The sequence below is a fragment of the Danio rerio genome, chromosome 7 (genome assembly GCF_049306965.1).
Source record: "Danio rerio strain Tuebingen ecotype United States chromosome 7, GRCz12tu, whole genome shotgun sequence".
NCBI classification, from domain to species: Eukaryota; Metazoa; Chordata; class Actinopteri; order Cypriniformes; family Danionidae; genus Danio; species Danio rerio.
Window position 1 is genome coordinate 17,732,680 of NC_133182.1, and position 20,546 is coordinate 17,753,225.

The 20,546-nt window shown below is 37.1% G+C and overlaps 1 protein-coding gene and 1 long non-coding RNA gene across 5 annotated transcripts; one reads left to right on the plus strand and one right to left on the minus strand.

Annotated features, from left to right (window-relative positions):
• Window positions 1-1,677: 1,677 nt before the first annotated feature.
• Window positions 1,678-14,496, plus strand: LOC141375327 (uncharacterized). The gene is made up of 4 exons (XR_012383215.1): window positions 1,678-1,715; window positions 9,967-10,189; window positions 10,268-10,320; window positions 11,596-14,496. It is a non-coding gene; the product is annotated as an uncharacterized lncRNA (long non-coding RNA).
• zfta (zinc finger translocation associated) lies at window positions 3,820-19,750 on the minus strand. 4 transcript variants are annotated; one of them, XM_009303000.5, is made up of 5 exons: window positions 19,281-19,750; window positions 14,501-14,995; window positions 11,573-11,923; window positions 9,920-10,363; window positions 3,820-6,176 (listed from the first exon to the last, which is right to left on the minus strand). In XM_009303000.5, exons 1-5 carry the CDS (start codon window positions 19,396-19,398, stop codon window positions 5,707-5,709), a joined length of 1,878 nt encoding a protein of 625 aa, XP_009301275.2. In that variant the 5' UTR covers window positions 19,399-19,750; the 3' UTR covers window positions 3,820-5,706. The 4 variants fall into 4 exon arrangements, with proteins under 4 accessions (XP_009301275.2, XP_009301274.2, XP_073764296.1 ...); XM_009302999.5 differs by having other exon boundaries at window positions 5,276-6,179; XM_073908195.1 differs by having other exon boundaries at window positions 5,539-6,176; window positions 19,436-19,750.
• Window positions 19,751-20,546: the final 796 nt, after the last annotated feature.

The window sequence follows — 20,546 nt, forward strand, 5'->3', positions numbered from 1 at the left end:
TGTCCAAAAACATGCAACTTAAGTTAATTGACTAATACAAATCAGCACTATAGACATGCTCCTAGTAAGTAGTTATCTCTTGAAAGCAATCACTATCTGTTCATTAGCTTCTACAGCAGGGGAGTTCTCGAGATCTTCCTGAGCTCAAACTCCCCTCTCGCCTTGCAAACGGGAGGGAGCCCCGGGCTCGAGGATCTTATGAGCTCAGGGCTCTCTCCCGGGATATCATGCCAAACAAGCTTTATAATCAATCATCAGCTAAGTGTGAACTCTTAAAAATGATTTTGAGTTGTATTAAATTAAATCATGAAAAACAAATATCACAGCAAATCATGCAGAAATAATAAAAACACATTTGATTTAATCAAAGAACTAGGTTTTCCAAATCCACAAACAGGATGAACATTATTTTTATTGATTATTGGTGCTTGCAGTAAATTATACAAGAGAATTTCTATCCCAATGGCTGCTAACTCAAGAAAGCTATATCTACAGGTGATGATTGATGTACGGTGTGTATTGTGTGTGATTCTGGAAATGATGGTAACCCTGAGAGTTCGAATCTTCAACCTTCTCCTCCTCCTCATCGTCATGAATAAGATTGTGCAGCGTTTTTTCAAGAAATATCCACAGAAAGATTTGAGGGGCGCTTCAAACTTTGAAAGTGCTTCCGAAATGCATTTGGTCAACAAAAGAAAATGGCGTTAAAGGAAGAGTTGGCAGAATCAGCAAGTCCCTCGTATGACGTCAGCTTTTGGAGATGCTGACATAAGAGTTTCAGTTCATTATGTGCAGGAAAGAAGAGAGAACTGAACTGTTGTTTGAATGCCCAGTGCAAATAAGCAACAAAAAGAGGGCCATTTGTTTATCACCCATTTCATGCTGTACAATGTATTTTTTAAATAAATGCAGCCAGTAAATGTTAATGATTAGACAAAACGCATGCATCGTCTGTTAATTTAACAGACTTCTTTTACATTATTGAATCACACCTTCTGATAAACTGAATATTTAAACTGACCTTAAAGGCATAGTTCACTTACTCCCTCCGCTGGTTTTAACTAAGGCTGTGCGATTGATTCAGGGGTGCCCAAACTCAGTCCTAAAGGGCCGGTGTCTTGCAAAGTTAACTTCCAACCCCAATTAGACACACCTGGGCTAGCTAATACAGCTCTTACTAGGCCAGGGGTGTCCAAACTCTGTCCTGGAGGGCCGGTGTCCTGCATGGTTTAGCTCCAACTTCCTTCAACACACCTTCCTGGAAGTTTCTAGTATACCTAGAAAGAGCTTGATTAGCTGGTTCAGGTGTGTTTAATTGGGGTTGGAACTAAACTCTCCTGGACACCGGTCCTCCAGGACCGAGTTTGGACAACCCTGTTCTAGGCTTTCTAGAAACATCCATGCAGGTGTGGTGAGGCAAGATCTGCAGGAGATCGACCCTCCAGGACCAAGTTTGGGCACCCCTGAATTAATAGAAATCATGATTTGAACATGAGAGCCTTAGAGCACGGTTTTCCAACAGTATGCTATTTGAACCAATCGTAAAGCAGTACTCCTAAACAAAGAGCAAAAACTGGAGACTGAGCTTAATAACACATAGCCTGCATAAACGGGTATGATGAGTTCAGCACAGGAGAACTTGGTGCCCAAAAAAAGTCACATCTGTGGTGTGGGATTACTTTTGATAGAGGAAGGCTGATGTATCGCAGAATGAGGTATGTCGCTTCCTTCAACATTCAACGCGCTTTGCGCTCATTTGTCGTTGCACGGCACCCATCAACTCTTTTCTCAGGATGACAGCTCTGAAACAAGCTTTATTTATGGAGAAAATCAAAAAGCACTGGGTGTTTGGGTGTTCCGAGTTGGTCTGAGGTAATTGAGTCTACCGAAATGTATATTAAGTGATGCAGTGGCACAGTGGGTAGCACAATCGCCTCACAGCAAGACGGTTGCTGGTTTGAGCCTCGGCTGGGTCAGTTGGCGCTTCTGTGTGGAGTTTGTTTGTTCTTCCCGTGTTCACGTGGGTTTCCTCTGGGTGCTCCGTTTCCCCCACAAGTCCAAAGACATGCGGTACAGGTGAATTGGGTCCTAAAAAATTGTCCATAGTGAATGAGTGTGTATGGGTGTTTCTCAGTGTTGGGATGTCGCTTGAAGTGCATCCGCAGAGTAAAACATGTGCTGGATAAGTTAGCGGTTACTTCCACTGTGGCGACCCCTGATTAATAAAGGGACTAAGCCGAAAAGAAAATGAATTAAATGTATATATTCTATACAAAGTATGAAGTTGATCGCTCAGTTGTTGTTACATGACTCACGGTGCGCTTGCAGCATTCTGAAAAGTAGAGATGTTTTCAACTGGGTGTACATGGATACATAACAGACTTGTGCGTGCCAAAGATGTGATATATGAACGGACTATTTCACGGCAGCATCACAAAGAGGTCTATGATCTGAGCATGGCAAAAAAAAAATTCTGTGGACACATACAAAACTACTTTTGATGTGGTCAAACAGAACATCGGAGTCTTGTGTTTGACGGAGCGCGCGCACACACACACACACAGTCAATATTTTTGTTTTGCCATAGGTCTGCTCTAGCGACCATTAGTAGGTGATTTTTATTTACTTGTTGCCTCGTGTCTGTTTTAGAGACGTTACAGGTCTTTGATAAAGATCTAATTGTTTTCCTTTAGAAGTATGTTTCAGATTCACACTGTAAAACATCTCTGTGTGTGTGTGTGTGTGTGTGTGTCAAAGTCAGGATTAAAATTGAAATCGCAATACTGTTGAAGAAAACCATGATAGGTTTCTTTTGTCCATCTCGCACAGCCTTAGTTTTAACCCTTTTACGATTTTCTTTCTTCTGTTAAACATAAAAGAAGACATTTTGAAGAATGAAGGTTGCTGGCCCTTATTGACCTCCAAAGTAGGAAAACATTTACTATGGAAGTCAGTAGGTACCATCAATCAGCATTCTTCAAAATATCTTCTGTCATGTTTAACAGAAACAAATAGGTTTTGAACAAGTAAAAATCTTTTTTTTTTCATGAACTATTCCTTTAAATGCAGAAGAGTGATAAGAGAAAATGAATCATGAATAAAACATGCTCCCTGAGACTTGGATCTCATTCCAACCAAATAGGACTTACCCAAAAAGCAATTCTGTAAGGTTTTTTTATTTCAATATAACTTTTTTTGGTGAACTGAACCAATATTATATAATATTAAACATTATAAATCATATATTATATTTATTTTTCTCTCAAAATGGGACTAACAAAATGGTAAGTTGTGGATATTTTTTTCTTCCACTGTGTCTGCTTGGCAAAAGTCCCCTCCCCCAAAAAATGTACCGAGCACCAACCTTTAAGTGCTGAATGTAAAATAATATAGTCCACTGTAATGTATGACGTCATGCAAAATATCAAGCGTGCTGAATCAGTAACAGTCTCGCCGCAGTCGACAAAAAGAGCAATAAATGCATTTGAGAGTGCTTATTCACAGAAAAGGAAATAGAAGTCCAGCAAAAACTGAATTCTGTTTAAATGTTAAAGGGACAGTACACCCAATTATTGACATTTACCATTCGTTAATTCAACCGCAGGCAATCCAAAATGTAGGTGACTTGTTTTAAAGCATTAAAGAGGAATATTAGCACAAATTGTGGTGCTTGTGAATTTATATATAACACGATTGGATGTCAATGACCAACTTAAATTGTATAGTAAAAAATAAAGAATTCAGGCAAAACTAAATGAATACCCATGCCTCCTGATGATACACTGAGGTCTTCTAAACCGATCTAATTGGCCTGTGCAAGAAACTAAACATTATTTACAAACTGTTAACTTTAACTAATGTAAAAAATGTTTAGTTTCTCAATGTATTACCAGAGCTATGGGTATTAAAAAGATAGTTCACCCAAAAAATGAAAATACTGTTGCTGAGCCTTAGTTTTAAACTGATTGGGTTTCTTTCTTCTGTTGAACACAAAAGAAGATATTTTGAGAAATGCTGGTTGCTGGGACCCATTGACTTCAATAGTAATTTTTTCTTACTATGGAGGTTAATAAGTGCTAGGAAAAAAACACATTTTCAGTATATCTTCTTTTTTGTGTTCAACAGAAAAAAATCAAATAGGTTGAAAACCACATGAGGGATAATAAACGATGGGGTAATGTTTCATTTTTAGGGGAACTAACTCTTTAATTATCTTAATAATGTACCAAAAGTAGTTGACTTGCACATTTTTTAATTACTGTTAGAGCATTAGAAAGGAATATTAGCACAAACTGTGGTCCTTGTGAATTTATATATAAAACAAAAATGAAAATGCTGTCTTCATTTGCTCATTCCTAATTAGTTCAAAACCGATTGGGTTTCTTCTGTTGAACACAAAAGAAGATGTTTTGAGAAATGCTGGTTGCTGGGACCCATTTACTTCAATAGGAATTTTTTTTCTATTATGGAGGTTAATAAGTGCTAGACAAAAAACAACATTTTTCAGTATATCTTCTTTTGTGTTCAACAGAAGAAATTCAAATAGGTTTGAAACCACATGAGGGACAATAAACGATGGGGTAATGTTTCATATTTGGGTGTACTATGCTTTTAATTATCTTAATGATAGTAGTTACCCAGCAAGCATTTTTTGTTTTCAAAAGATGTCTAATAGATGTCTAAACATAGTGTTCTTGGCTAACACAAGGCTAAATTTGGGCTGTCAGTGAAAATCTAATAGACGTCTATAAATAGACCAAATCTAGACTAGTCATCAAATACAAAGAAATGAATGACTACACATATAAAACCTGTCTATTTGACGACTAGTCTAATTTTGGCCTATTCGTAGATGCAAATTAGATTTTCACTGACAGACCAAGTTTACCCATGTTTCAGCCGAGACGACAATGTTTAGATTAATGTCTATTAGACATTAACTTTTAAAAACAAAAAAATGCTTGCTGGGTATCTACTATCGGTACATTATTAAAATTATTAAAGGGTTAGTTCACAGAAAATTGAAACATTACCCCATTGTATCCCTCATGTGGTTTCAACCCTATTTGAATTTATTTCTTCTGTTGAACACAAATAAAGATATACTGAAAAATGTTGCTGACACCTTTTGACCTTTATATTAGGAAAAAAATTACTACTGAAGTCAATGGGTCCCAGAAACCAGCATTTTTCAAAATATCTTCTTTTGTGTTTAGTAGAGGAAAGAAACCCAATCGGTTTGGAACTAGCTAAAGGTGAGCAAATAATGACAGTATTTTCTATTTGGGGGAACCATCTCTTTAATAGCTGTCAACATTTAGATGTATATTAGACGTCTATTAAAAAAATTTGTTTGCTGGGTAACTTGCATGTTTTTAATTACTGTGAACCACAATGTCATAACAAAAACTTCTCTAATGATCTAGTGAAACAAAGAAAAATCACCAACATCTTGTATTGCTTGAAGGTGGGTAAACTAAAAATGAAAGGATAAACTATCCCTTTAAAAACAACTTAATTTATAAATATTATTTTAATTATTAATTTATTATGTTTTTCTCACTTTGTTGGAGTCGAATAGTACAATTACTCTCCAACAATCCTTCAAAAAAAAGTTAATTTTTTTTTACCCCGCAGAAATCTTCCTGAGTGAACGAAAGCCAAAAATAAAACAGGATGTCAAAAACACATCCTCTTGTTTTTCAATTAAGTGCTCTGGCTCGAAGTGCATTCGCCTTGAACGAAATCGTTACCGTTAGCGTTCTCTTTATGGCCATGGTTTGAACCGGAAAAGCAGTCGTCCGAATGAAAGTGCGCAGAGATCTGGTTGTAGCAGAGCAGGACGAGCTGCCTCTCCTCGGGGCTGTAGTCCAGCGAGTGAGGGTGAACTTGTAGGATGTGTCTCTTGATAGTGCTAACCTTTAGCGTAGCGAGCGTTGCGCCGCACACCATGCAAATCAATCCGTGTTTCCTGCAGTCGTAGTCCATCAAGAAGTCCATCTTCCATCGTGGCTGGTAGTTGCGCCGCTGGTCTTTCCCCGGGTAGTGTCTGTGCCGCCCTGCTGTCTGTGTTTGTAGTGTGATTTGTGTGCTGTTGTCTTCTGCTTCACCACCTTGCTCTATGGATTTCACAGGCGATGCTTGTGGTTCTGTGGTGACAGGGACACTTTGTGGATCTACTACAGCAAACAGGGAAAAAATTAAAAGAGAGAGAAATATTAATGATCTGCAGCAACAAGATATTTGATTAAGAGCAGGATCACAATGAAAAAACTAATACATGGCTCATTCAAAAACTCTAAGATTTCACAGAGCTATAAGCAAACTGACACTGTTAGAATGCTAAGTAAAAACAAAGCAAGCAAGTTTCTAAAAGGAACACTTCATTCATTTATTCGGCTTAGTCCCTGATTTATCAGAGGTAGCCACAGCAGAATAAACCGCCAACTGTTCTGGCATTGTTTTATGCAGCGGATGCTCTTCCAGCTGCAACACAATAATGGGAAACAAACACAAAATCATACACACATACACACAAACACACACACTTAAACACCACGGCCAGTTTAGCTTATCTAATTCAAAAATAGCGCATGTCTTCGGACTGTGGGGGAAACCTAAGCATGCAAAGGAAACGCACATGAACATGGGGAGAACATGCAAACTCAACACAGAAATGCCAACTGGCCTAGCCGGGACTGGAACCAGCGACCCTCTTGCTGTGAGGCGACAGTGCTAAGCAATGAGCCACTGTGCAGCCCAGAACACAACTTTTTTGGAAATAAGCTCATTTTACAACTCTTTAGCTTAGCTTAGCATAACCAATTGAATCAGGCTAGACTATATATATATATATATATATATATATATATATATATATATATATATATATATATATATATATATATATATATATATATATATATATATATATATATATATATATATACATACACACACACACACACACACACACACAATATACTGTTTAACGAAGAGATTTATTCAACACGTTTCTAAACATAATAGTTTGAATAACTCATTTCTAATAGCTGATTTATTTTATCTTTGCCATGATGACAGTAAATAATATTTGACTAGATATTTTTCAAGACACTTCTATACAGCTTAAAGTGACATTTAAATTCTTAACTAGGTTAATTAGGTTAACTAGGCAGGTTAGGGTAATTAGTCAAGTTATTGTATAACGATGGTTTGTTCTGTAGACTATCGAAAAAATACATATAGCTCAAAGGGGCTAGTAATTTTGACCTTAAAATTGTGTTAAAAAATTAAAAACTTCTTTTATTCTAACCCAAATAAAACAAATAAGACTTTCTCCAGAAGAAAAAATATTATCAGACATACTGTGAAAATATCCTTGCTCTGTTAAACATCATTTGGGAAATATTTAAAAATAAAACAAATATTTTAAAGAGGAAATTAATAATTCTGATTGCAACTGTTTATATATTTTCTTTCGAGCAAGATGCTAATAGCCTAAACTGATTCAATGATTTATGCTAAGCTAATGAATAGTGTTCTCGACACACCCAAAGATTGGTTGAATGGATTAAAAAAATGGTAAAAACGTAACCGTTTAACCATGTAGAACTGTTTAAATAGTGGAATGTTACTTTAAATTACATTTATGAACATTTTAATGATTAGGTACATTATAAACATCTTTGTATATTGAATATATTTGCATCCTTAAAAACTGTATATTTACCCGAGGTTTAATTTCGAATTTTAAGCTTCTAAAATATGTCATTTAAAGGACAATAACAGATACAATTTCATAATTAATACACCATAATTGTTTTTGGATGCTTTAAACAAGATAAGACAAGAAAAGCAAAGGCTAACAAAAACCAGTGAAGAGAAAAGTTAAGGTTTTATATTTTTTGCGTGATATGCAATATAAGTCATTTAACATACAGAATATTTTTATGATTTAGTACATTTATGAAAAACTACATCCTTAAAACAAGATAAATTTACTTGCGGTGCTAATTTACTTTAGTTTTAGAGATTTAGCTTGCTAAGCAAAGGCTAACTATAGTGAAATGTTTAGATTTAATATTTTTTTTATCTTGATATGAAAAATAAATATGTAATTTTAAGGACTTTTTTAATATCAGGTGCATCATGAAAAGCTTGATATGCTTAAAATAAATTTCCCAGAGATGCTAAATGCTCCGTTAACATTTCAAGCTGTAAGCTTGATGCTAACTAAATGAAAGATAAATGTTTGGCTAATTTAAACTTCTTGAAAAAAAATTAAAATGTGATTTAAAAGAACATTATAAACCGATTAAGCGTATTAATCAATATATTTATTAAAACAAGATACATTCAACATTTAGGGCCCTATCATACACCCGGCGCAGTGTGGCGCAAGGCGTGACCCAGTAGTGTTTTGGTAGTTTAAGCTTGGCGCAAGAGTCGTTTTGAGGCGTTGCGCTACGCTGTTTAAATAGCAAATGCATTAGCGCTCATTTTGGCGCCCATAGGCGTTCTGGTCTAAAAAGGAAGGCGTTCTGAGGTGGACTGCTAGCACGTCTCTATTTTGACAAACTACAATAGATTTTTCATTAGACCAAAACTAACCCGGTCTAAACTCAGGCGCAGAGTTGCGCCTCGCTTACACACTGCTTAATACGCACAAGAGAGCAATAGGCAAATATCTTTACATATGAAAAAATGTTAATATTTTTTAATTATTTTTTAATATTTAATATTAAGGATATATATAGTATATAATAAGAATAGATATAGAATATAAATATAAAGGATTAAAATATTACAAAACATTATTTTCTAGCCTACATAAATATGAAAAACCACTGCTTTTATGTCTTCTTCATCTCGGGAGGCTTTTTCAGTTCATTCATAACAATTTGCTTTCGTATAATGTTATTATTATTAGCAGTATTATTTATTATACCCATATTTATATTTGTTTTATTAAAAACAAGCTTAGATTTGCCCACCTGTCAGGTTTTAGACCATATGGGGCACAGCATGTGTTTTAGGATATAACTCAGGTTTTTGAGCACATTTTCCTATTATTATTCATTTATTCATTTGCTGGAAATTAGAACTGAATTTAGAAATAGTTTTGAAATGAATATTTGCACTTAACAAACAAAATTGTTTATTTATAGGCTAATTGATGTCTGTGCATAAAGGTTCCCCTATCCAAGAGCGAAAGTGAAAGTGATCCATTATCTCTCATTCTCACGCAGTAGATGCTCTGTTTAACAGTTTTCTGTTAAAAAACTGTTAACTGTTTGCTTGTGAAATGCTCATTTTTTCCACTTAGACTTACTTTGCGTCCTGTAAATAGCGAAAGTGCTCTTGGCGCGATGCAGCTGACTCTTAAAGGGAATGGGAGATGAGACTCTAATTGGTTTATTCTCAAAACACACCTATAACTCATTAAGAAAATAAACTCAACCCTTTTAGATCATGCGCCGAAGCGCAAGGCAGATTTCCCGTCCTTAAATTAGCAAAAACGCGTCCTGACACGCCCTGAAAGCATTTGCGCCCTGCGTTTTGCACTTTGCGCATGGACCGTCAAAATAGAGCCCTTAATCATTGTCAAGCTGTTAGCTTAGCCTACTCAGCAAAGGCTAACTGACAACACTAGAGACAAGAAAGGTATTACAGTACATCTTTTAAATTTTCTATTTTTTATTAAAATTACATTAATTAATTTTTTAATGATTCAGTATATCGTGAATGAATCAATAAAACGATAAATTTACTTCAGAAAATATCCTTCAGTTTTCAGAGTCAATTTTGCATTTAAATTCTTTTTATTTAGTTGAAAAAGTCTATTAATAAAGCATTTACAGTAATGGCAGTTTGTTATTTATTATTTTTTATTTATTTATTTTGTGTCTGTACGCACCATCCTCTTTTGGTGTGGCTCTGTCGATGTTCTCCTCCTTCATCCAGGCATTGACCACAGCATCTCTCTCGCTCCGGCTCAGGCTGCTGGTCTCCGGATGACACTCCTGAATGTGTTTGCGGAAGTTTGTGACCCTCGGCACAGGCAGGTGTTCAGAGCACACCATACAGTAGCAAAGGGGGTTTTCTGGAGGGCCGTATGCCACTAAATAATCCAGCCGGAGGCGCCAGGGGCTGCCGTACTTCAGCCTTCTCTTTCGGGGGTAATAAGGTAAAGATTGGGATCTCTGAACAGTGTCTGATGGATTCTCGTCTCCTCTTGTGTAACTCTCCAAGTTTCCCTGAACAGGATCCATGATTGGAGGGAAAAATGATGCCGCACCGTCCAAGTTTATTTCTTTGGTATGTTGTTCCAACTTGATTTGCGGTTGTAAAGGGTGGGATTCTGTGAGATAATTGAGAAATGCAGAAAGACATTTATTAAGATTAAGAAGCATGAGTAATGCGAGTTATGCGTGGGGGTTTTATCATTTTCACAGAGGCATCCAAAACAACCGACTGAATAAACAGACTTTATTATGTCTAAACTTTTAAACAGGGTTAAGGAACATTGCAATTGTAAATGACTTTGACTAAGAATGTAGCTGTTGCCAGAGCCATTTGATCATATTAAATGGATCAGAAGGACTATAAAAGTCTTGTTAAAATGTATGCTATTTCTTATTTGGTGTTGTTCTAAATAAACTATTTCACATTACAGATGTTCACGTTTGCATGTTCTTCCTGTGATCGTGTGGGTTTCCTCCGGGTGCTCCCCAAAGGTCCAAGGACATGTGGCACAGGTGAATTGACTAAACTAAATTGGCCATAGTGCATGTGTGTGAATGCAAGAGTGTATGGGTGTTTCCCAGTGATGGGTTGTGGCTTGAAGGGCATCCGCTGTTTAAAACATATGCTGGATAAGTTGGCGGTTCATTGCGCTGTGGTCACCCCAGAGTACCCGGAAGAAACCCACGTGAACATGGGGAGAACATGCAAACTCCACACAGAAATGTCAACTGACCCAGCTGAGGCTCGAACCAGCGACCTTCTTGACGCGAGGCGTTTGTGCTACCCACTGCGCCACTGTACTGCCCATTTGCTTGTTATCTCAACTTATTTTATTTGATATCAAGATTAAATATAGGAACAAATTATATATATATATATATATATATATATATATATGTATATGTATACGTGTGTGTGTGTGTATATATATATATATATATATATATATATATATATATATATATATATATATATATATATATATATATATATATGTATGTGTGTGTGTGTGTGTGTGTGTGTGTATGTATATATATATGTATATATATATATATATATGCAATTTATTATATAATATATTGTATATTCCCTCTTACATTAAACGTATACCAAAACGTAACAAATATCTTTAGTTATATCAAATAACTTTTAACCTTGTAAGAACAAAAGGTCTCTTAATAACGGCTAATGCTTTCTTTTTTACAATGCAACAAATCCATTACACTGTAAAGATATTTTACCCTATTTTTTAAAACTGCATAACATTTAGCATACAAAGTATTTATACATACTGAAATGTGGTCTGTTTGGTTGCGTCTCTTACCTTCACTGTGCATCTTGGCCCAGGTCTGCAGGATGGCATGTTTTTCCTCAGCGCTGTACAGCAGAGAGTTGGGGTGCAGCTCCAGCATGTGGCTTTTGATGTGATCCAGGTGCAGAGAAGGCAAGAGGCAGCTGCACACCATGCACACGAGACGGCCCTGCTCCGCCTGGTACTCCATCAGGAACTCCTGCCGAAACCAGGCGTGCAGCGAGTCGTTCAGGTAGCGCTCCATCACCTGAGCTGTGGGCCCCGGACTGAGCTCCTGCACTGAGGGAGCCGGAGGAGACGGAGAGACCCTGCTGAGACCAGCCTGAGCTTGGGGGTCTGGAGAGCTGGCACCAATAGGCTTATCTAGAAAAGACATGAAGAGCAAAGGTCTTAACATGTTTTTTCTAAAGTGTATTTGGAAATGTGCTAATAATTTGCTAAAACATGCATGTATAATATGCTGAAATGTGTTTAAAAAATCTAACTATTTACATACTACAACATGCTAGACATGCTAACACATGTTAGAAACTGCTATGCTAGAAATGTGCTAAAACATGTTTAAAGATAATAAGATTACGGTAAAACAAAATGTTTAAATACTAACAGCAATGTTATGTTAACAATTACCTAAATCCATCCATCTGTTTGTCTGTCTGTTTATCGTAGTCTTAGCAGTTACTATAGAAATGCTAGAAATGTGCTAAAACATATTAAAAAAGATAACGGTATTATGTTAAAACAAAATGCTAACAGCAGTGTTATGTTAACAATAAGCTAAAATCCATCCGTCTGTCTATCTGTCATTCAACGTCTTAGCAATTGCTAGAAATGCTATAAATGTGCTAAAGTAGGAATAGCATTATGGTAAAACAATATGTTAAGAAATGCTAACAGCAATGTCATGTTAACAGCTAAAATTCATCCGTCGGTCGATATGTCTGTCAGTCTGTTTATCAACGTCTTGGCAATTAAAATAGAAGTGTTAAAGCATGTTAGAGACAGATAATAGCACTACGGTAAAACAAAATGTTTAACAATGCTATGAACAATGTAATGTTAACAATTAGCTAATATCCGTCTGTTTGTCTATTTAATAAATTCTTAGCAATTACTATGCTAGAAATGTGCTAAAACATGTAGAAAAGATAATAGCATTATGGTCAGTCTGTTTATCAACGTCTTAGTAATTGCTATAAAATTGCTAGAAATGTGCAAAAACATGTTGCAAAGATAATAGCAATATGATAAAACAAAATGTTTAAAAATGCTAACAGCAATGTTATGTTAATATTTAGCTAAATCCATCCATCCGTTTGTCTGTCTGTTTTTCATAGTCTTAGCAGTTGCTATAGAAATGCTAGAAATGTACTAAAGCATGTTAGATAGATACTAGCACTACGGTAAAACAAAAAGTTTAAAAATGCTAACAAGCAATGTTATGTTAACAATTAGCTAATAACCTATCTGTTTATCTATTAAAGTCTTAGCAATTGCAATAGAAATGCTAGAGATGTGCTTAAGCATGTAGGAATGATAATATCATTAAACGATATGTTTAAAAATGCTAACAGCAATGTAATGTTAACTATTAGCTAAAGTCTGTCTGTCTGTCTGGCTTAGCCATTGGAATAGAAATGCTAGTTATGTGCTAACATGTTGGAAAGATAGCATTATAGTAAAACAAAATGTTTAAAACTGATAACAGCAAAGTATTGTTGACAATTAGCTAAAATCCATCCGTCTGTCTGTCGGTCAACATATTAGCAATTGCTATAAAAATGATAGAAATGTGCTAAACAATGTTGGAAAGATAACAGCATTTATGTTAAAAGAATTCTAACACCAATGTTACTCTAACATCTACCTAAAATTCATCCATCCTTCTATCTATATTTTAGAAATTGCTATAAGATGTTAGAAATGAGGTATGAGGCTTAGTCCCTTTATTAATCTGGGGTTGCCATAGCAGAATGAACCGCCACCTTATCCAGCATATGTTTTACGCAGCGGATGCCCTTCCAACTGCAATCCAGTACTGGGAAACAACCATACACTCCAAAATTCACACACATACACTACAGTCAATTTAATTTATTCAATTCACCTTTAGCGCATGTCTTTGGACTTGTGAGGGAAACTGGAGCACCCGAAGGAAACCCACGCAAACATTGGGAGAACATGCAAACTCCACACAGAAATTCCAACTGACCCAGCCGAGGCTCGAACCAGTGACCTTCTTGATGTGAGGCAAAAGAGCTACTCATTGCACCACCATGTCGCCCCAATTAGACTTGTAGCTAAATATATAAATATATAACCCTGTAGTCTTATATTGTCCAAGGATATTTCTGGGAATAGACAAAAATACATTGTGTGGGTCGAAATTATAGATACTTTTTTTGCCAATGTTTGCATGTTCTCCCCTGCGTTCGGTTTCCCCCACAGTCCAAAGACATGCAGGTAAATTGGGTAGGCTCAATTGTCCGTAGTGTATGAGTGTGAATGAGTGTATATGAATATTTCCCAGAGATGGGTTGCAGCTGGAAGGGCATCCGTTGCGTAAAACAAATACTGGATAAGGTGGCGGTTCATTCCACTGTGGCAACCCCAGATTAATAAAGGGGACTAAGCCGAAAAGAAAATTAAATGAAGTAAAGATTGTGTACATTTTGTACTGTTAAACACATCAAACCATGATGTCTGTTTAGTAATATGCATTACTAAGTAACAACATTAAAGGAAGTGTTCTCAATATTTAAATTCTTTAACCCTCAAATTCCAGAATTCCCAATAGTTCGAAATACTGGCCTATCCTAACAAACCATACATTAGTGAGAAATTTAATTTAGCACTTTCAGATAATGTATCAACCTCAATTTAAAAATGGACACAGATGTATGTCCAAGATGACATAAATAATAATATATGAACCCAAACCTGTGGAGTGCCTGTCCACATCCAGAATCTCCTCTGCCTCTGGAGGAACATCTGGATCGGTGCATAACGGCCTCTGCTGGCTGTTCTCCCGATTCAGATGATTCTCCCATCCCGACCGGATCACATCCTTATCCGACTCGGTCCAAAGCAGCGAATACGGATGCTTCTGTTTAATGTGCCTCTTGATGGTGCTTAGCTTTAGGGTCGCCAGTGAACTTCCACACACCATGCAGATCATGCCTTGTCTCTGCGGGTCGAAGTCCATGAGGTATTCGCTGCGCCAGTACTCGTGGTAGTAGCGGCGGTGGTCACGGCCAGGAGTGTTCTTTAATGGAGGGGTTTCCTGTGTTGATGGTCCTGGAAGGGGATTGAGAAGGAAAGGGGAGTCGGTGCTCTCCGAGACACACCAGTAACTAGTGCCTGGAGAGCAAACAGAGGAGACGGGACCATCCTGAATAGCATCAGATGTGAGGCCATTGGTCACTTCCTCTTCACCTAGAGAGGACACAGAAAAATGAGTCACACATGATGTCTCATATTTGATCACAGTAAATAATAATAATTTCTAGGAAAAGCAAGGCAAGTTTATTTATAAAGCACATTTCTTACACCATGGTAATTCAAAAGTGCTTTACATAAATAAGAATAAAAGAAACAGAAAAATAAAAATGATTAAGAGTTTAAAATGATTAGAACAGATGAAAACTGTTCTAAACAGGATTGAAATGTGTTAAAACAGGGTGTAAAAAGAATAAATAAAAAAGAAAAAAAAGCATAATAGTGTGATCTGTCGGACTCAGAGTGCTCATTTAGCAAAGGCACAGCTAAACAGATGGGTTTTCAGTCTTGAATGTGCCTAATGTTGGAGCACATCTGATCATTCCTGGAAGCTGATTCCAGCAGCAAGTGGCGTAGTAGCTGAAGGTGGATTCACCCTGCTTGGACTGAACTTCTAATTTACTTGATCCTAATGATCTGAGTGATCTGTTAGGTTTGTATTCAGTGAGCATATCTGTAATGTATTGAGGTCCTAGGCCAGGCATGTCCAAACTCGGTCCTGGAGGGCTGGTAATCTGCAAAGTTTAGTTCCAACCCCAATCAGACACACCTGGGCTAGCTAATCAAGCTTTTACTAGGCTTTCTAGAAGTGAAGTTTCATAAAGTAATTTTGAGAGGAGCACGTGATATGATTGTGCACTGCTGGCCACTCATCCGTAATCAGTAATAATCCAATCAGAAGGATCCTAGCTTAATATAAATGGATTACTTACTGCTTATTGCTCTATCTTCTTTTTGGAAGAATCCCCCCTTCCACCCCATCTCCTCCTTTTTCTCCCCTTCTAAAGGGGGAGCGATCGAGACCTACCTGATCTCGGTTCTCCTGATATGCTTCTAGACCGGGCGGGAGCCCTGGGCTCAAATATATCTGAGCTCAGGGTTCTCTCCCGAGACAGCATGCCAAACCTGCTATAAATGCCAAGCATATCTAAGTGGGAACTCTTGAAACTACTTTTCTCAACACACCTGCGAGGATGGAGTTAAAATCTGCAGGCCCTCCAGGATCGAGTTTGGACACCCTGTCCAAGGCCCTTTAGTGATTTATAGACAAGTAGTAATACTTTAAAATCTATTCTGAATGTAACTGGGAGCCAGTGTAAAGACCTGAGGACAGGTGTGACATGTTCTGATTTCCTGGTTCTAGTCAGAATCCTGGCTGCAGTGTTCTGGTTGAGCTGCAACTGTCTGACTGTCTTTTAGGGAAGGCCAGTGAGGAGTCCATTACAGTAATCCACCCTGCTGCTGATAAAAACATGAACAAGTCCTCACTGGAAACAAACCATTAGATTCTTGCAATGTTTTTGAGATAATAGTATGCTGATTTAGTTACTGCTTTGACATGGCTACTGACACTCAGATCTGACTCCAGATTCTTGACCTTATTTTTTGTTGTTTGACCCTTAAGCAGGTCGCACACCAGAAGCGCCGCTCGGCGGCGCGCCGCGCAGCGCCACGCAGCGCCATGTATTTTAGAATTCTAAACATAGGTTTCTATCAGGATACACACACCGGCGCCGCAAGTCGGCGGCTGTCGGCGGCGCCCGGCGACGGCTCAGGACGCAGTTCATTTTTCAGCCGCACCACAGAGCGCCATCTGATTAGTTTCATGTTAAATATCATTCGAATGTGCGCGTCTGGTGTGCGATACTTTAATCTGTCATGTACGCGCCGTGTCGCGGCGCCGAGCGGCGCTTCTGGTGTGCGACCTGCTTTAGAATCAAGGTACACATTCACCTTGAGAACCTCATCTCTGTTCCTGAATGCAATGACTTCTATAGTGTCATCTCAAAGCACTTTACACAGAATAAGATAAAAATAGAAAGAGTAAAGACAAAAGCCATTATACTAATAATAAATGGTAAAGAGCATCACTAAGACATCACTTAATGGCCATTCGTTAAGAGATGCGTTATACTAATACTAAGATGCTGCCTGTCTAATGTCAGCAGAGAGAGAGTTATATTATATTTAATTATAGGTAAATATAAAATAAATGCTAATACTCATGGAGATGGATGTTAAGATATAAATGTGTTCATGCAAGAGATAATCTGTCTATGGTATATTCAGGTCATACCTGAATAATATGTGCGTGTTTAGTTGATTACTAAGATAGTATTTTCATAAAAAATATATTTAGTACTGATTTGTTCCTTAAAATATTTAAATTATGCCTTACACTTTGCGATGTACAGATTATTTTATTCGTATTTCATTTAAAATAAAATATTAACACTTTATATTGAACATAATACGTATATATTATATTATCCAATTGGCGACATGGTGGCTCAGTGGTTAGCACAGTCGCCTCACAGCAAGAAGGTCGCTGGTTTAAGCCTCGGCTGGGTCAGTTGGCATTTCTGTGTAGAGTTTGCATGTTCTTCCTGTGTTGGCGTGGGTTTTTGCCGGGTGCTCCGGTTTCCCCACACTATAAAAGACATGCGCTATAGCTGAATTGAATTAACTAAATTGGCCATAGTGTATGAGTGTGCATGTGAGAGTGTGCTGTGTTGCAGCTAGAAGGGCATAAGTTAGCAGTTCATCCCGCTGTGGCGACCCCTGATAAATAAAGGGACTAAGCTGCAGGAAAATGAATAAGTGAATTATATAATCCAATTAGTGTATTAATATATTTTAAAATTATGTTCAAAATTTTGTTATTATTATTATCAATATTATTTTCATGGTAGCAGTAGTATTTTGTCAGACTAAACTTAGAAAAAATTTGCAAATGACTTTGCATTTCACAAAGAACATTAATAGTAATAATAATAATAATAATAATCAATAATAAAATAAAAATGTGTCCTAATAAACCCCTTAATAACTATTAATATTCATTATTATTACTATTATTATTATCATCATCATCAGTTTTTTCATATTTTATTTATATTCACCATTTTTTTAAATACGCTGTCAGCATATATTTAAATGAATACTACTAATAATATAGAATAATAATTAGAACCCTGTTACTGGTAGACTGAAATTCATTCTCACATATTCATTTATTCATTATTCATTCCTTTTCTTTTTTAGCTTAGTCCCTTTATGCATCTGGGGCGCCACCGCAGAATGAACTGCCAACCAGCATATGTTTTATGCAGTGGATGCCCTTCCAGCTGCAACCCAGTCACCCACACACTAATTCACAGACAGTTTAGCTTACCTAATTCACCTAAACCACATGTCTTTGGACTTGTGGGGGAAACCAGAGCACCCGGAGAAAATCCTCGCGAACACTGGGAGAACATGCAAACTTCACACTGAAATGCCAACTGACCCAGCCGAGGCTCGAACCAGCGACCTTCTTGCTGTGAGGAGAATATTGTAGTTGTATTTAGTAATAAGCAGCCTAAATAGGCAAAGTATTTTTAATTTCAGAATTTTTTTTAAGTATTGCCTTCCATGGTATATATATAAACGCAAATATTTGGCAATTTGTGCATAGATCTGTAAATAAGTTGTTAATAATAATGATTAATAATTAAATTACTCAATTCAATTCAGCTTTATTTGTATAGCGCTTTTACAATGTAGAATGTGTCAAAGGAGCTTCACATAAATGGTCATAGTAACTGGATCAGGGTAGTTTGGTTTTTAGTGTTTATGTTCAGTTCAGTTTAGCTCAGTTCAGTGTGGGTTAAAGTCATTACTGAGAGTCCAAACACTAAAGAGCAAATTCATCGATCTGTAGCTCTACCGATCCTGAACCATGCAAGCCAAAGGCGACAGTGGAGAGGGAAAAAAAACTTCACTAATAGGAGAGTGAAGGAAAAAAAAAAACCTTGAGAGAAACCAGACTCTGTTGGGCACTGAGTCTATCAAATTAATAAAGATAGCAGTACTAAAAAGAGATATCAATGTCCTGGTGAATCAATATAATTACATTTTATGCACAAGCTTGTAAACAATATATTATGTAATTATTGTATTATATAAAAAATTGTGAAAGGCAGAAGTTGTGTATTTTCCTATGTTGACTACAAGAAGGGGGCGGCGGCGTTGGTGCAGTACCGCCGTCTTTCCTCTAGATGGCGACAGCGCATAGCGTATACACATATGCAGCATGGGTTATTTAGCCTTTGTTTATAGTGGAGCCCAAAAGATTAGGGGCCATGCCGCTGCGTGCTATTGTTCGCCACGGGTTTAACGCTTCAAAAAACACAAGCCATCGATCTAATAACCAAACAGCAATGCTCAACACAACATTTACCTGCCGAGTGGTCCCCCAAGAGCCCCCGCTGCGATGTCGCCTCCTCTTCCTCGGCTTTTATTATTAATGAGCGCGATTCTGTCTGCTCAGCTTTGTGCACAGACTCCGCTTCATCCATACCTGTGCTGTGCCGTGTTAACGTACAGGATACGCACCTTTTGTACGTAGAGATGTCACGACCGGAGGATTTCGTAGATGCATTCGTCGGGTGGCTGACTAAATATCTGAAACGCGCACTCGCCCATTACAGTGTGTGCAGTGTCTGTGTCTGCACTGAAGCCTCCACCGCTCTGCTTTTCTGCTGTTTAAGTAAACTTAACTTTGCGTGACGGTGCACGTCGCGTTTGGCTCCAAGTTGGAGGAGATATCTGTCAAATGCTCGGTGACTTTATGCGGTCTTCTGTTTGTATTTAGATGTTCTGCTTGTCTTCAGGGTGGAGAGCCGAGCTAGGGGCCCCTGGGGCTCCTTTAGGGGCTCCTGGGTAAATTTAAAGAGACAGTAGCGGCGGTAGTGACGGTGCGCCATGGGGCCCTTCTGTTGAGTTTTAGCTTACATTTTTTTTGAACCGATAATAACCAAATTGATTGTTTTTGCACACGCAAAATTATTGTATAAATTGGTTATTTTTCTAATGAGATTAGCTAATAAATTTGAATTAAATAATATAATGTTATATTGGTAAATGATATTAATTTGGGCCTATGTTTAATCCTACTCGTATTAAATAAATCGATTAAACACATCAATTGAATTAAAATAATTTTTTTTCCCTTTGTTTTTATTTGTGTGTTAATCGAAAGCCAATGCAAAGTGATACCAAGTGAAAGTTGGTCAGGCATCCTTTGGATATATAATAAAATATAGTAATAATAATAATAATAATAATAAACCTAATTGTAAACAAAATACACTTTTTAGGGGGAACTTATTGTGTAATGACGAAAAAAGTTACACTTTATATTTATACTTGCATATATTTATTCACTTGCATTTATTGAATACATTTTTTAATCATTTATTAATGTATATTTTATTATATAATTGAATTTCAGGCTAATTTGAAGTATTTTGTTATCTGAAGGATGCGCTGTTATAGCAAAGGAAGTTAATTGGTCAATAGTTATTGCATCCATTTTAAAAAGTGTATGCTTTTTATAAATAATGTAATATAAGTGAATGTGGGCTGACGCAGTGGGTAGCGACGTTGCCTTACAGCAACTTGCTGGACAAGTTGGCGGTTCATTCCGCTGTGGCGACCCCAGATT